The sequence below is a fragment of the Pteropus medius genome, unplaced genomic scaffold, assembly GCF_902729225.1.
Source record: "Pteropus medius unplaced genomic scaffold, Ma_sr-lr_union100, whole genome shotgun sequence".
Classification (NCBI taxonomy): Eukaryota; Metazoa; Chordata; class Mammalia; order Chiroptera; family Pteropodidae; genus Pteropus; species Pteropus medius.
The window spans coordinates 8,727,723-8,744,988 of record NW_024351543.1 but is presented as its reverse complement, the minus strand read 5'-3'; the positions used below and the strand labels follow the sequence as shown (position 1 = coordinate 8,744,988).

Genomic DNA, 17,266 nt, shown 5'->3' with positions numbered 1-17,266 from the left:
AAGTCCAGACAAAATTTTTTTTTTTTTTTTTGAGGTAGGATGGAATAGCTAGGGGCTGAATTTCCCTCTTCCCTCCACAAATCAGATGTTCCCAAGCCTGATCACCTAGGTCAGGAACTTGAGCCATCTACCTAGCTGGGATGGATGCCGGGTGCAGGGGCCTGTTACCTGCTGGACATCCTGCTGGAAGACACAGAGCTGCAGCCGCTGATGGAGCCGCACCTTGCGGTGCTGCCAGATACTCTCAAGTCGCCGCTGGTGGTGCAGCACCTCGTGTACCACGTCCAGCACCTGGTGCACTGCCTTGGAGTAGTTGGCTGTGGCAGTGAGGGATTCGGAGTTCCCAGGACTCAGGGGACGCTGCAGCACATCCAGCAGCGCCTTACCATCCTGGCTGACCTGTAGGCAGGAAGCAAAGTCAGGTCAAGGGAGCAGAGCGGCAGGCAGGGCACAGGCAGACAAGGAGGGTCTGCCCAGAGGTTTCTGATTAGGACTAAGAATTTCAGCCCTACCCAGACCCATGCAACCAAGGAACGCGCCCAGCCTGCAGCCCAGGAGAGGGCAGAGCGCCCCAGAATCCTGGGGTAGAGGATTTGCAGGGGCGGCAGCCAGTTGCCTATGAAACTCCTGAATCTGTGTTTCTCCCCTCTTGAATGTTAGCTCCATGAAGGCAGTGCCTCTGCCCTGTTCATTGTCTCCTCGACATCTAGAAAACACCTGGCACATAGTACTTGACAAATATTTTGACTGACTCACTTGACAGGTCAGGTAGTAGGACTTCTTTTCGGAAATGAAGTTGAATATATGTTGACTCCATAAACCTCTTCCCCTCTTTCTTTTTTACCTTCTTCTACCTGGTTCCAAATTACTAGATGTGTAACTAGAGGCAACTTACCTAACCTCTAAGCCTCAATTTCTTTGTAAAATAGGGATAGCAATGGTACATACCTCATAGAGTTGTGGTAAGGATTAAATGAGTTAACACATGTGGGGTGCTTAGAATGAGGCCGAGCACATAGGATTGGCTACCAATTTAATCTTCATCATCATTTCTCTCTCCTGTCTTTATTTCCTTGTCATTTTCTTTCTTCGACATTGATCCAACTTTTGCTCTCCTTCTATACAATCCCCTTTTTTTCCTCCTGAAAGTGGTAACGTCCTCATCTTTCCATAACATGTAGAGTAAAGAAAGGACCCTTAGATTGTGGATAAACCATCCATGCTCCTGGGCTTCCCAACACTCACCTTCAGTGCTGATACCAGTGTGTGAGGAGGACATTCCCTGTCACTCCTCATTGGAATCCTGGCACAATTACAGGCACTAAGAAGTCTGGAAAGTGGCATCATATGATCGACACCTGTGGCTCTCCAGGGCTTGGCAGAGTACTCAGTAGAGCATGTGTCTTTTCAATTAAAACAGTAGTGATTGGAGAATCGATAGCAATTTTAAGACCCCAGATTAACTTGGTTGACAATGAAATCAAAGTTGGAGCTGAAATGGTCCTTTTATACCAGCAAAGTATGGAAGGAGGTGTGCTCTCACCTCCGGCCTTATGACCATCAATGGGTAGCTGTTTGCTGGGCTTGCGGCCTCCCCTCACCCCTACCTTCATGTTCTGATAATAGCTTGGCTGGGGGCTCAGGAGCACAGAGGCAGCTGCTGCTCCCCCTGCCACAGAAACGCATGTAGGGCTGGGGTATGAAAAAGAGGAGCACGAGTGGAAAGTACAGCAGAGACAAGTGAGGAAACCTGCCTGAAGGAATACATACAATTTAGGTGACCACCGTTATCCACCCCATCCCACCATAGCTGCCTCCCAAAATGTAGCACCAGGGGAGGGGGAGGGGAAATATCTTCTAAATAATACAGAGGAAATATCCTCCAGAGACATGAATAAGACAGATATTCTATGGCCAAACCCACGAGAGCTCTCTTCAGTGCATTCTAGGCACATGCTGTCCTTTGGCACTACATTATGTCAGAGGCAGAGGACCATGTCCTGAAATCCATGTCAACGTGAGTTCCAGTCCTCTGCCTCAGTCCACATCTGTAGGAGGCAGCGGCAGCCTGCTGACCTCTGAAGTGGGCCGGGAGGGAATGTCTATGTCCCACAATGCTAGGGCCTTAGTATAAATGCAGAAAAACATTGTGTCTATATTTATAATTACACTCATAGCCCATCGACGTGAAACATATAAGTATAATATTAATCTAATCTGTATACTCTATTTTTGTGTTTTATAAATGGTAAATTTAGAGATTTTGACCCATAGGCAGAAGCACAGTTCTAAGAGAAAGCCTTGGGCCATTCGGATCAGAGCTGATGAGATGAGATTTGGCTCATAAGCCCTCCTCTCTGCCTCCTATAATGACAAAACCTGTTACTATGCTTAGCACTTACTATTGCCAGGCACGGGACCAGGTAAATTACGTGCATTATCTTTATAACACTTAAAACTCCCCCATGAAGTACATGTTATCATCTTTATTTCACAGAAGAGACTGAGGCTTAGAGTGGTTAAGTAACTTGCTTCAGGTCACACTGCTGGTAAGGAAGCCGAGATTCTGACACTGGCAAAAACCCTTAGTCTCACCCAGAAGCCACCAATTCTTTGGCATCAACATTATCAAACTCACCTGGGGTAATATTTGTTACAATGTAGGCTCCAGGTCCCACTTCTTGACATTCTGGTTCAGTCTGGGGTGTAACCTAGGAATCTGACCTCTAACAAGCACTTCAGGTGAGTCTGATGACTGTGGGTCCAGAAACCCACCATGGAAAACACTGCTCAGACAGATATTGCCCCAGAAGAAAATCGTGGGTCAGATGTGATTTCGCTTTCCCCTCCTCACCAAACTTCCTTAATCAGCGCATTTCTTTACATCCCTCAGCTCCCTCCCTCAGAATTCACGCCAGTTAGCAAACCTACCTACTTGTATATGTCCACACAGATGCACTTAATTGACCCTTTTAATTTGAAAGGAACGAGGATCAAGAAGTGTTTCTCCCCTTCTTAACTTTGTACCATGTCCCCGGCCTTTGAATTTTCGGTGGAAGAGTTTTTTAGCTTTTTCTTCACTTCTATGGCAGCTTCTCATGCCTGCAAATACCTATGTCCACCCTGTGGTGAGTTTTCCTCTGGACCTTGTATAGTGAGAAAATGAGTATTTTTTGCTGAGCTGCTTCATAAAAGGGGTGGCAGGCTGATGTGTACCAGCCAGAAAGCAAACTCCAGAGCAGCACAGTGTTGCTTCCTTATATAGAGAGTTCAATCTTCACATACATGGTGAGCCAGATATGTGTGTGTCCGTGTGTGTGTGTATGTGCGTGTGTGTGTGTGTGTGTGTGTGTGTGTGTGTGGCTGGCCACATTAAGGCGGTGCCTGCTGAGGCGGTGCCTGCTGATGGCCCAGTTTTTTCTGATGCCTGGCTGGAGACACCATCATTCATAGATCAAGGATCCTAAAGGTGTCTCCAAAGGGAGAAAAATGGTTTCTCTTCTTAGCCCAACCTAGGCTGTTCCACAGTGTACAGGCCAGTGCTCTCACCACATACCCATACCCATACACGTCTAGAACCCCTAGGGGTACTGCTTGGTTCTCACCTCTGTGTATGCCTGGGTCACCTGCTCGTACAAGGACTGGTGGTGGTGGATCGCCAGCTCCAGGTCCTGCATCTCGGATGGCAGGCCACCTTCGCTGCACATCTTGCACCAGGCATCCACTCCTGACAGGAACTAGAAGGAGATGCGGCCAGGTCAGGGTGGGAGCACTGGGGGTGGGCAACGGGTGGATTTTGTGGACACGGTCAGATACCTTGGGAAGAAGCACTGGGACTCCGGAAACCTTAAGAGAGACCTCTGTCGAGAGTGCAGTTTTTCCCTTAAGTGTACTAACAGTAACTCCATGTTAGAAGTCAGACCCAGTATCTGTTTAGGGAGTGTAGTTTCCACAAACGCAGAAGATTATTATGAAACTGCTGGAGGTGGGAGGTATCTGCGTGTTCAACAGGTCATATCCACACATTGGCTACAAAATACAGGTGTGCAAACAGCTCACTACATGACATGGATATATTAGAGCTGCTTGCCCTGTGCACACTCACAGGCACATGTGTATGTGTGTGTGGGGGGGGTGCATGTAATGTAATGGGATATTTCCACACATGTACTTTATAGTCTATACACTGAGTTGTGAAGAAGAGCAAAGAACACCTCACACAAGACTCTCAGCCCCGCCTCCCCCAAACTTGTAGAGGCCATTCCCATAAGCAATGGAGATTAACCCTCAAGAAGATCTCCAGTATTGGGTCAGTATTCTTAGGCATGGGAGAGGGTAGGGGCACCATACACTACGTGTAGGTGGCAGTGGCTCCTGGGATGTGATATAGATATAGATACTGACAGATATCAAATTATTTAAAAATTAAAATTAACAACTGTGGAAGACTATGGGTCTCCATGCACAAAGGGTGAGCCAACAGAAATCACTCAGATTTATTGGGTGGAAAAGTACACCTTTAAAATGCAAATAATTCTTCACCCAACAGTCTGGAATGCTTCTGTCTGTGATTCTTCTCGCCTGGATGCACAGCTCCATTTAAATTAATTGCCTAAATACCTTTTTATCTCATTGCCAAAACAGCCCATATGAGGACAATAAAGAGCTGCCTAAATAAACAAATTGATAAAACAGCCTTGAATCCATTGTTTGGTGTTTTTTTTATCCCTAGCTAAAAAAAGAACCATGGTTTACGAGTTTCCCTGAAGGACTAATAATACCTGAGAAAACTGCATAAAAAATAGATACAAATAAAATTGCTCCTGATCCAAACTAAGTCAGGAAACATCAACGAGAAGTTGGCTCCTCCAGCTACTCTGTTCCAGCACTATTTTTATCGTAACTGCTTGAGTTCTAGTCTTGTTGTCACTCCCGGCTTTCAGTCCCTGGCCTGTTGGCTGTTGTGGTTGATTTTTCATTCTGTATATTTTTATCACATTAGACATCTCTTAACAATTATGGAAGAGCTCTGGATGCTGTCCGGTATCGGATTGTGTGTACTCGATAAATTCTCAGAAGCTTCTTTGCTCCACCAATAACCATTTTACAAAGGAACCTGAAAGCAACTTGATATTCATGTGTCAATTGTGAGGGTGGTGCCTCTTTAAGGTCTTTGCAATTTCTCTGTTATACTTTAAAATGAGTCCACTATAGCAGATCCCACAAAACGGTGAGCTCAAGGAAAGAAGGAGAGACAGAGAGAGAAGCATTGGGTCTCCCTTGCCAGTCTGGATAAACCTTGAATAAAGTGTGCATGTAATAGGGTTGAAAACAGAACAAGAGATTAGACATGAATATTCTCATGGTCCTAAGAATGAACCAGTCACTATCAGTCATTACCACCATCATCTTAAAAAACAAACAAACAAACAGAAACACATGGCTAAGTCCCTCTGGATGGCTACCCTTGAATTGTGACACAAGTATTTTAGCCTTTGGAAAGGTCTCCGGTGGAAACGGGCACAGTGAAGGAAATACAAAATACCGGGATAGTATGTTGAACAAATACCCACAGTAAAATCTATCATTTAAAAAGCACACTAGGCAACTTACATGCTCCACTGCAAATCTTTTTAACAGTGCAGGGAGATTTGTGATTATCCCCACATTAGAGATGAGGAAACAAGCCGGGAATGGTGAAGTGACTTGCCTAAAAACTAATGAATGATGAGGCTGTGATTAGAACCTACATATGTCTGGCCTCCCAGACTAGACTCTTTCAACTACTCCATATAGCCTTTCACATCTGGTGGCTAATGGAGGGAGAGATTTAAGGTATGGCTTTGTGTTCAACTCTCCATTATCTGTGAGCCACTCAATTGTCATACGAAAAGAGAAACTTAGAGGTTAAGACCATAGACTATAACGTTACACACACCTGGGATGAAATCCCAGCTGCCCATAGATTGTGTGAATTTCACAATGGTGTATTAGTAAATGTTTAACAACGAGCACATATATGTAAACACACGCAAATACACACATGTGTATTATAAACTTTACTAACATAAAGGATTTGTAGCACATAATTTACACAGAATAATAACATATATGATGCTCTTTATTGAAAATTCGATGTAGCCAATTGATTCTCACTTTTGTATATGACAGACATATAGTTTCAACATGAAAGCTGGTTGATATTTTCACTCATGTTGGTGTAAGACAACAGTGAAAATATCTGAAGACTTATGTCAGAACATTACTAAGTCATCCATGGTGTGAGGGGCTTCTTTGACGAATGGAATAATAGTTTTTGAATATCAAAGAATATTTCCTCAATCTTGTGTGCTATTCACAATGTAAGAGCTACAGACAAGACACAATTCTAAGTTTAGTCAGCATTTAAAAATATTTTTTCCCTAACTTTTTAAGACTCTAGACAATCATTAAAACAATAAATCAAGCCTCAGTTTGTAGCATTTGATGATTTCCATGGTATGAAACTCCTACCATGATCTATTTCAAGTTACCAATGTGACATCATCAAATGTAGAATTAGAAAGAGATTATTGGTAGCCCACACTATACAGTATTTTCACCATAGAGATAAATACATATAAACAACCTCAAGAACCTAGATAATAAAATGCAGCAAAATAATTGGGAAGAAATGAGTTCTGAGTATTTATGGGCTTTGTTTTTAATATGACATATTTAATGTAAATGTAGTTTTAAGTAATGGCTATGTTTAACCACCTCACAAAATTCATGAAAATTTAACAACTGGCTCCCCATGATCTGATTAGAGCCAGCTCCAACACAGGATCTTAGGTCACTTAATCTCTCTGAGCTTCAGTGCTCATTTCTATAAAATGGGTCATAATATCACTGGCCAATACCAGTAAATAAATGGCAACCAATAATTGTTATTTCTATCTACCGTATTATTGTTACATTATTGTTCTCTATAGCAAATGTTTCATGTAAAATTAGCTTTCCCCTGCTCTCAGAACTCAATGATCAGTTTAGTTTCACAGTTTAGTTTGGTCTATGCTAAGGGAATGCATACTAAGCAATCAACACACACAAGCAGACAACAATAAACTACCCAGTGGAATGTAAACAGGCTCCGGGTTCCTTCCTGTGTGGATGACAAGCAAGACCACCAATGTTTCTTTATGTACACAGGGGCCATCAAAGTGGTAGAACATGGGTTATTGTTGTGACTACTCGGCAAGGTCTTCAGTGTTTCAAAAAGAGAGGAGGGGCTCTCTACAAAAAGTGCACGTCCCCCCACCCTTCCCACCATGAGCAGCCACAGCAGCTCCCTTGGCCTCACCTGCTCAGCCTTCTGGTGGAACACTGCAGACATGGCGAGGATGGTGCTGCGCTCGTCCAAGGCAGCAGCAAAGCTCTTCCATTCCTGGTCCAGCTGCGTGGAAATCTGCTTGATTTGCTGTGAGGCATAATGACCAGCCTCAGAGAGGCGGGAAGCCACAGACATGATGCGGTTGATGTTGACATAGGCATTCTGGGAGGCAAAGGAGAATGAGTGTTTAGTGGGGCAGGCTGAAAAGGCATCCACTTATCACTTTTGGGGTGGGTATTTGGGAGAAGGAATCTACGTCAAACAAAAAGTATGTGAGAGGCTGGTATAGGCTATACTACTGTATCCATTTTTGGTCCAAGTGAAGTCTTCGTCTATGACATAAAACTCCAATAGATAGTAGATGCAGTAACTGAGGCTTTTCATTCTGGGGACCAGCATAGTTTTGTGCCAACTACTAATGCACATAAATGCAGTCACTTTACAAGGACTACCTTAGTAATCTTCACAATTATCTTATGAGGTCATGCATGGTACTTCTAAGAGTTACTCTCTAGAAGTAATGGCTCAGACTAGGGTAAAAGCTGGAAGACCCAAAGGCACCTCTCTTGCTGAGGAGAGAGCTATATTCGCGGCATGACTGCCACCCACAACAGGGCAGCGATGCACATCAAAGAGGGCAAAGGACATGTTGCATGGTAACCTCACATCTTCCAATCACTAAGCAAAGACTTTGCTGCCTCCACACCTGTCCCTTCACCAAAAGAACTGGGGCACCGGCTATCAGTCAGGGTTTAAATAAAGAGAGCATTTGAAGCCACAACATTTTTCCATGCTAAAAACAAGATCGATGGAAACCTTTCTATCCCTACTTGACTTAGGAACATTTTCCCAGCTGACCTCAAAAGGAATCTGTGGGTACCCCCAAAAGACATCCGTGGAGCAATCCTGGCCCTGCTTGCTCCTTTCCTCTTGTGTTTCATTCACAGTCATTCCCATCTTTGATTGCCAATTAAAATTCATGATCACAATGTGTGTTGTTTCCTACTAGGCTAGCAGAAAACCCTCCAGGAAGGAATAAGACAAAAGAAAAACCTCACAAATATAAGACAGTAGTGAGCATGGTTATTTTTAACTGCTACCTCCTATTAATTGTCTGAGGTGTCAAAATAATCAAGTAATATTGTGGCACCCGCAGAGAGCTTTTCTGACTCACATGATGTCTGTCTGAAGAAGTATAAGGGTGGCAGGTGGCTTGTACATCGTTTTTCTTTTCAAATCTTCTCAAATGATAATATTCTTCAACAACAGCATTTTCTCTTGGTTCTTTTAGCTCAGGGGTATCTCATTAATATTGGGTAAGTTTAATAAAGGTCCCTGATTTTCCTTTCCCTCTTCCCTCATCGTCCGCATTCATTTTAGCTATCCCTGACACCAAGCATTCCATCCCTAACCTAAGCCAGGTGTATAAGGTCTCTCTCCAGTTAGAAGATCTCTGCAGAAGTTTAAAATGTTCAGTGACATGCTTGAACACAAGTCTATCCTGATGTATATCCCATGCATAATCTCTTTCTTTAGTCTGGCCTGAGACCTTTCTGACATAGTACATTCCCTTAACAGACTAGAGAATTACTTATTCCCGTTATATGAAATAACTATCCTTCAGAGATTTAGAAATCATTATCAGCCTTGTTTTCTGAGTTAGGATACAGATTCTACTTAAAATTAGCAACTCTATTTACAGAATTGACAGGAAAACCAACTCTGCACTCAGAAATAGAGGGAAAGAAAAGGAAAAAAAAAGGTATGTACTGATTTTAAAAGTTCTGTCTTCTAAGGGAGTAACATTTGGATTCCCCCAAATCCCCAGCTTGTGTTTTCTTAGTTTGAGTTCCCCTGACGCAGACCCTGAGACAAGGATTTGGGACAGATAGTTTATTTGAGTGTGGTCCTTAGGAAGCACAGTGATGGAGTGGGGAAGTCAAAGAAGACAGGGAGAAAAATAAAGGATGTGTTCATTAATTGGTTACTGCTGTGAGCAACTGAGGGTCATCCCTCCTGAAACTTTTTGAGAGACTGTATAGAACACACTCCTGCGCCATCCTACTGGGAGACAAGGAATCTGGGGTATTTATGCACCAAGTCTCATTGCTCATGATTGAAGGGCGCTCCTAGAATAACTCCCTGGCATTTCCAGTCTGACCTCCACACAAGCCAAGCACACCTCCCATATCAGAGAGTGACCATGGGCAGAGAAACACAGGAAGCTGTCAATGCGTATGGGAACCATTTGCAGATGACTTTCGGGGCGGGTTGAGGGGATATGGGTGGAACATTGACGGTGTCTGATATAGCTGTCCTTCTAAACTGGATTCAAATCCTGGAAATGCTTCCCCCCAACCCCACACCCCGCCACCACCACACACACATATTTATCCAAATCTATCTATGGTTGTTGGGTTTTCCTATCCTGGGAAAGACCTTGTATGCTTTGGCCAGATGGAAAACAAGAAGAGCAATAAGAGCAGAGTACTAGCCTGTCCCCAGGATCCCTCATGTACATCTTATGGGTGCCTGGCCCTCTATCATTACTGCCTGTTTACATCCTCCCCACCGTGAACACAGGGAGGCATATATCTGCTCACTCTTAGGAAGAACTTTCTAGCTATTAAAGATGTCTAACTGGCTGCCTTCTTGAGGCTGTTCACACCTTGTCACTCATTCAAATATTTATGGAGAGTGGGCCAGGCTCTGTGTTGGTTGCTGTGAGAGATCAAAGAGAAATGAGACAGGATTCCTGCCCTCAGGGGCTCACAGCTGAGACTTAAGAAAAGTCCTCAAATGACTGTAATTTAAAGCAAAATGAAGTAAGTGTTTTGAGAGGTAGAGGCAACTTGCTGTGGGGATGCAGAGGAAAGGGATCTGAACCACTGGCAGGGATGCTGGGAAGGGGGCTTCCTGCACAGAAGGGGGTGGTGAGGCTGGCGGTCCTCCAGGGCCCCCTTCAACCCTTAAGCCTGTGATCATAAATGAAAGCTAAAAACAAACAAACGAAAAACAGACCACAGCTTACATTTCACATTCTAGAGACTAGCACAGTAAATGCCTTTTTGTTTCCTTATCAGTGGGCAGAGAAACGTCTAACTAAAACTAACAAATGATTACTCTTCACAAAAGAAGTCGAGGCAGTATTTCTCACAATAGAGGGATAAAGATAATGTTGACTCATACATTTGCTCATTTTTTTCTCTATAGCCCCTTTTCAGAATAGCAAAACACTGCAGGAAATATTGCCCAAGTTCATTATCATCCGCCTCCATTCTCCTTCGGCCTAGAACCTGAGACAAATGAGCAGACAGATTCTCAACTGCAGCCAAATGAAAAGAGGAATGGTGCAGAAGGTCGCAAATGACTTGAAAGGAAAGAACAGGGTTAAAGAGCTGGATTAAGAGTCTGGGTAAATAGGGGTGCTTAGTCATTAGGCACAAATGACATGTCATGGCCTTTGGTCAATCCATCTGTGTGGTTCTTCTGTGTCATGGTTCATGCCACTGTTAAGGAGCATTTGGGGGTATGGTCTGTCTTGGGGACATGGCCAGAAGGAATAGACATTGTGACTCTTTATGGCCTGTCCATTTCCTACAAGCTGCCTCCTCCACTGCCTCCCATCTGCCTGGCCCTGCCACTCTTCCCCACCAGCCTTAAACACCCTTCTATCTGCAGAGCTGTCCATCAGTCGGTCACTGGGCCAGGAGTCAGAGGACATGAGTTCTGGTTCACCCCTGGCAGTCGCTTAAGATGTCACTTGCCTTCTCTGTGCCCCAGTTTCTTCATCTGTAAAGTGAGTGAGTTGAGCTGAATGATCTTAGATATTCCATTTCTGAGTAAGCGGCATCTGCTCCATATAACCCAGGCCTCTAGATACATTCTGTGTTTAGAGAGGGCAGCCAGATTGAACACAGAGAGAATTCAGTTCGCTGTTTTCTTATTTCTTCAGTGCCTGGGGGAATGTTGACCAAATCTATTGCCCTCCCCGAACTCTCTTCTTTGGAGGTAGTGGGGCATAAACTGAAGACACCAGAGTAATTCAAACTTTCAAGTGTCCAGGTGCAATGGGAAGGTTTTAAACAAAAGAGTAACATGATCTGATTTATGCTTTCAAAAGACTGCTCTGTGCGTTAACAGGTTAGCAAGGGGACGATGCATGGAGAGCGACCTGGGAGAGGAGTGCTGCCCACCGTGGAGGTATACATGGCCCAGCCACCGCTGTCACGTGCCTCAGCCCCTCATCCTGGCTCTGCTCTCTGGCCTGCTGTGTGATGGCTATGGCTGGAGCTGGGTGACCAAGGGCCAGCTGCTCCCCTCCTCTTCCCCTGAGCAGAGCTGCCTAGACCGACCAGCTTCCCTGGCCAGAAGTTAATAACATGACTAACAATTCTGGCTTAGTGAGTATCTTCTTAAAACCTTACTTCCAAATTGCTTTATTCATTTAACACCCTCCCCCCACAAACACACATATATATGCAGTGCTATTATTATCATTATTCAAAGTATCACATAGTCCAAGATACAAACACCATCTACCCTGCAGAATGGCAACGTGCTCACTGCGTGTTCTGTTGTTTCATTCACCCCATCCTACCCCGCTCCTAAGGCTCTCCTCTCATCATTTCGGTCACAAATGGGAAAAATAACTAAATTCCAGCAAATCTTGCTAACTCAAAAACCCTCTATATTTATACCCTGCCTCCACTGTTCTTGCCTACAAAATTCTGTTTTCTTATTTCATTTCTGCATTCATTAATTGGAGATCACAGGATAGATGGCCCCTTCTCCTGAGATCTTGTCTCCTACTGTGATTAACTGAAATCAATGGAGCAGAGTCATTCCCCTTAAAGTACTTCTTGGCAGAATCTCGATGAAAGTTTCCAGCCCTGCCAAAGGCTCCCCCTTTGAATCTGGCTCCTGTCTGCCCTGACTGGCTAGAAAAACATGCAACGCTACTTGCAGATAATGATAACTTTCCACTTAAAAACTCAGCTAACTTTTCTCTTAAAATGAAGTTTTTTATGTGGTATGCTCTGAAAAAAAATACTGATTCTTCTAGAAATAATCATTTGATACAAGCTATCATTTTGGTAACCCTCAGCTCTGTGTTGTTAAAACACAGGGGCTGATTGTTAAAGCATATCATTTCTGCATATGTGTAGCACTTGAATTCCATTCACTTCACTCTTGAAAGCAGAGGTGGTCATAGGTTCCCACCCTGAATCTCCTGTGGGTGACATGAGACATAAAGCATCCAGTCCATTGTCTGGCATATAACCAATAAGAATGTTAAATCTTTTCCCTTTCCCAGTTCCAGCAGATTGCTGTTATTGCTCCAAATTAAAGGAAAACCAAATCAAAGTATTAGGAAAAAACATAACAGAAGAAAAACCTATCAACTATTCCAACTAGAGGCAAAGATTCCAACAAGAGTCCGGAGTCCCGCTGTATTTCACAGAGAACATGACACAATGTCCCTACTATTCCTAGGAAAAGCGCCTTTCCATAGGAGCCTGACACATGTGCCCAGCTCTACAGCAGGCAAAGCTGCCCTAGCTGTTTGTCAGGCCACTACCATGCACAATGCACCCCCTCTGTTGACTGTTGACAGATGCTCTTCTCCTAGGATTCAAGGGTCTGGGGCCCTGAATGGTCCACAGATCTTTCCTTGACCCAGAGAGATCAGAGAATTCGGAATCGGCCAGTGACTTGCTCTGTAAGCCATGCCCTTTCAACACAGTGTTCTTCCAAACCTTAAGCTGGGAAAATAGAAGTCTTTTGGGATAGCCATCTTAAGGCTACGTGTTAACCAGGCCTAAAGCACCCAGAAGTGCGACTGTCAAGACATATAAGGGGACAGATTCTTCTCCTTAGCACTGACCATTTTACAAAAGGTGGCAGAAGCCTCCTCCCCACGCTGGGCATGGGGCCTTTCACTTTGCCGTCCAGGGGCGATGTTTCTCATTTTCACCTCCAGAGGGGCAGCAGAGTCAGTGAAGAGCTATCTCACTTCTGGGATGAATGAGTCCTGGCATGGAGTTCTCAATTCCATTCCAGTTAATGAGGCTACAGCTTTTAAATTATTATTATGAAAATGGAAGCTGTGATCCCTCGGATGATCGAAGAAGGTGAGGCATGTAGGGGCCATGTTCCTGAAAGGGATTCAGTCCTCTAGACAAGCTCTGGAGACCTTGACTCTCCAAATCCAAAAGTCAAGGGAGGGAGGCCAGGCAAACAACCATCCAAGGCCAAGGTACTCAGCAAAATTATTCGGGTCAAATGAAAAACAAAGGTTAAATCAAAATGTGAAACATAAAAAATATAAAAATAGCGTCGGCTCAGCTGAGAAAAACATGCATACCAGGGAATCATATCTAAATGTTATCAGTTATTGATATCTATTTTTTATTAAAAATTATTGGGATGATATTGATAAATAAAATCAAATAAGTTTCAAGTGTACAATTCAACAGTATGTCATATATATATTGCATTGTGTGTTCACCTCCCAAAGTTAAGATTTCCTTCCGTCGCCAAATATTTGACCCCTTTGACCCCCATCTACTCCTCCCACACCCTTGCTTCTGGCAACACTAATCTACAGTCCATGTCCATGAATCTGTTTATCATGTCTGTTTGTTGCTTTCAGTTTTATATCCCACATATGAGTGAAATCATATGGTTTTCAACTTTTTCTGACTTATTTCACTTAGCATGATTATCTCAAGATCCATCCATGTTGTTGCAAATGGCAACATTTCATCTTTTCTTATGGCTGAGTAATATTCCATGGAATATATGTACCACATCTTTTTTATCCAATCATCTATCGTAGGACACTTCAGTTGCTTGCATGTCCTGGCCACCATGAATAATGCTGCTATGAACATTGGGGTACATATATCTTTGCAGATAAGTGCTTTCAGGTTTTGGGGGCAAATACCCAGAAGAGGGATTGCTGGATCATATGGTAAATCAATTCTTAGTTTTTTGAGGAACCTCCATACTATTTTCCACATGGTTGCACCAATGTATGTGGGTTACTTTTTGCCCACAACTTCTCAACACTTATCACTTCCATGTCCTTTCCATGACAGCCATTCCAACAGGTGTGAGATGGTATCCCATTGTAGTTTTGATTTGCATTTTTATTTTGTATCAGAGACGCACGGTGGTGGGAACTTTTCTTTAGGGTCTTTTTTAATCATCTTAATTTTCTAGTGTATATGGAAGCTTAAAAAAATTTTTGGTGTATACATATATTTTAAAAAAATAAATTCTTAATACTGTACAGAAGAAGTATACAGTGTCAAGGGCCCTCTTCCTCCCCTTTAAAATTATTACATCAAAACATCAAATGTCTATATGGGTAATGCAGCTAATGGGGAATTCATGTTTAATCTTTTACTTTTATCAAACTCATTCTTTTCATTTACTTGTTTTATTTCTTCCGCAAATAATTCTAAGAGTTGCAGAGTGATTTCGATTTTAATAGATTTGGTGTTTTTAATATTTTTTAGTTTTAAAATTGTTTTAATGTATCTTTAATTTTAATAGATTTGGTCAGGTTGCATTTCATGAAAGCTGCAGTTAACTCAAATTTCCCCTTTTTACTTTGGTAAAGCTTTTTCTTTTTTTTTATAGTAAAGTAAAATTTACATATAAGTGAAATAGGCAAGTTTTAGTGAGCAAATACTGCTTTACTAAAAAAAGAAATATAAACACACTTTATTTAAAGCTTTTTAGAAGCCAAGTTCATGTAACAATCTCATTCAATTAGAAAAAAATAATAAAACCCAGACATTTCTTGAATACACCTAGTAGGTACTTAAAATTTTCTTAAATAAATAGTGGTATATTCAAAGTAACGAAGAGAGGGGCATATTGGGACTAGACCCAGGCCTCCTGATGCCTATTGTGCATGACTCCTCTGCTTTTAGCTACCTTTTCTTATGCCCTGCACCATATATTAAGTTTTTGTTTTGTTACACTCAAAGGGACAGCCATACGAAGAGGTATTTGGAGATTTTCCCATACAGCATTCAGAGGCTTCGGGAGTAACATTCAACATGAGTTAAGAAAATAAAAAGACTGTGCCAAAGCAATGGAAAAAGCTGAATCTCACTTCCTTTCTCCAGATTAATAATGCAATGTATATTGCTTACATCTTTGCTAGTACCAAACCCACTTTGGGTACTGAAGCTGTTAAAGTATCATTTTATGATTAATTAGTTTAACATTACCATGTAAACCTGCTGATCCCACCTCAAAACATATGGACACTGGGATGATAACATCTGGAATAAGAACTGCCCATGCCTGAAACTCTTCTACAATAGCTGAGATGTGATGAGCTCTAAATGAAACCTCCAACTTTTGCCTCCCACAAGCCACAGGGTACTCTCTAGGGGGCCAAATAGGGCAGCTGATGGATGACTATCTGGTCAAGTCTGGCCAAACAGTAGGTCAAACCATGTGGAAGCCATCTGTCATTGTCGGGCAGGGAGAGGAGATGAGCTAGGGCAGCCCCTGTGCTCAGCAAAGATAACATTGGCTCACGAAGCCCTCTGTCCCTCTCGCCTGGCTTGCTGTAGCAATGTTTCCTCCAGCAATTGCTTTACAAACCATTAAGCAGCCATGAAAACAAGCGCCTGGCCATATGTCCAAGGGCCAAGGAAACCCAGGAGCAGATTTTAGTAAAAGAGAAGCCCCTCTTTCTCTTCTTTCTCGGTTCTGAAAGAAACTTTCTTGGAGGGATTGAGCATCTGTGTATGAGGCATCATTGCAGGATATGGTAGGGAAGGGTGGAGAAGCTGGAACCACATTCAGGGACACCAGTGGAGAGAGTGGTTGGGAACAATGCAATGCAGCCCTTCTGGGTTAGTATGTAGTAATTTCAGGCTGCCTTTAGGTTGAAACCAGAGGCTATAAGACTTCAAGAAAATGCATTGCCCAGAGTTTTCTTCCTTCAGCCCTTTCTCTTGTAGGACCTGGTTATTCAGAGCTCGGTCTGTGGCATCAGTACAAGATGGGAACAGGTTAGAAATGCAGAATCCCAGGCCCCTTCCCAACATCCTGAATCAGAATCTGCATTTTAACAAGATTGTTCCAAGTGATACATATGCACATTAAAGTTTGAGAAGTTCTGTAGATGAGAAATCTGAGAGCTGTCCCCAAACAAAGAGAACTATTTTTTCTAGCACTCCTGAGCCTGACGATAATAATTGCTGAACATTTGCCAAGCATCACACCAGGCCAAATGTTGTGCCTAAAATGCACGATCACTTCTCATCCTTACAACATCCTTGGCAAAAGCACGATCATTATTCCCCATTTACTGACGGTGGTGGTAGACTCTGAGAAATGGAAATAACTTGCCTATGATCACAAAACTAGGAAGGAAACATAGAGCCATGGTTAGCTCCTGGTGCTCATGCTCTTTCACACCATGCTGTTTTACTCTGCCATAAATGCGAAAAGCAGTCAGAGTGGCCAAGGATTTCCATCAAGGGAGAAGACAGATGTTAAGAAATTTCTCCTAAAGGTTTGAAAACTCACATCCCAGAGAAATAGGGTCCCTGGAGAACAAATTCAATAAAAATTTCTACATCTCTGAAGTCTCCCCAACTGGGGCCCTTGACTTGCCCTTGGAATTCCCAGAATATCTCAAGTCCAGAGTGGGCAAGAGCTTAGCAGGTGGGCTTCTCTTGCCCTCTCCCTCCTTGGAGTAGTAATCTCCACCCATAAACCTAGGCCAGTTACCCTGGGGAACAGGTCCCTGATTCCACAGAACTACGGGAAAGCTCGGGATTAAGGCAACTCTTTGTCCCTTTAATCGATATCTTGCCTTATTGCTGGAGTCTTAAATCTCTGTCCTATTTGTTTATT

At 43.0% G+C, this 17,266-nt stretch overlaps 1 protein-coding gene across 5 annotated transcripts in view; it reads right to left on the bottom strand.

The window, feature by feature from the left end:
* LOC120586721 (kalirin) overlaps positions 1-17,266 on the bottom strand; it is a 434,187-nt gene that overhangs the window by 165,175 nt on the left and 251,746 nt on the right. For all 5 annotated transcript variants that reach the window (XR_005648786.1, XM_039843223.1, XM_039843224.1 and 2 more), the window contains exons 7-9: positions 7,343-7,534; positions 3,606-3,737; positions 169-399 (exon numbers count right to left, since the gene is read on the bottom strand). Coding sequence is in view for 4 of the 5 variants with exons in the window: in XM_039843223.1 (XP_039699157.1) it covers positions 169-399; positions 3,606-3,737; positions 7,343-7,534 (555 nt within the window). In the remaining variant the exon portion in view is untranslated. The remainder of the gene's footprint in view (positions 1-168; positions 400-3,605; positions 3,738-7,342; positions 7,535-17,266) is intronic.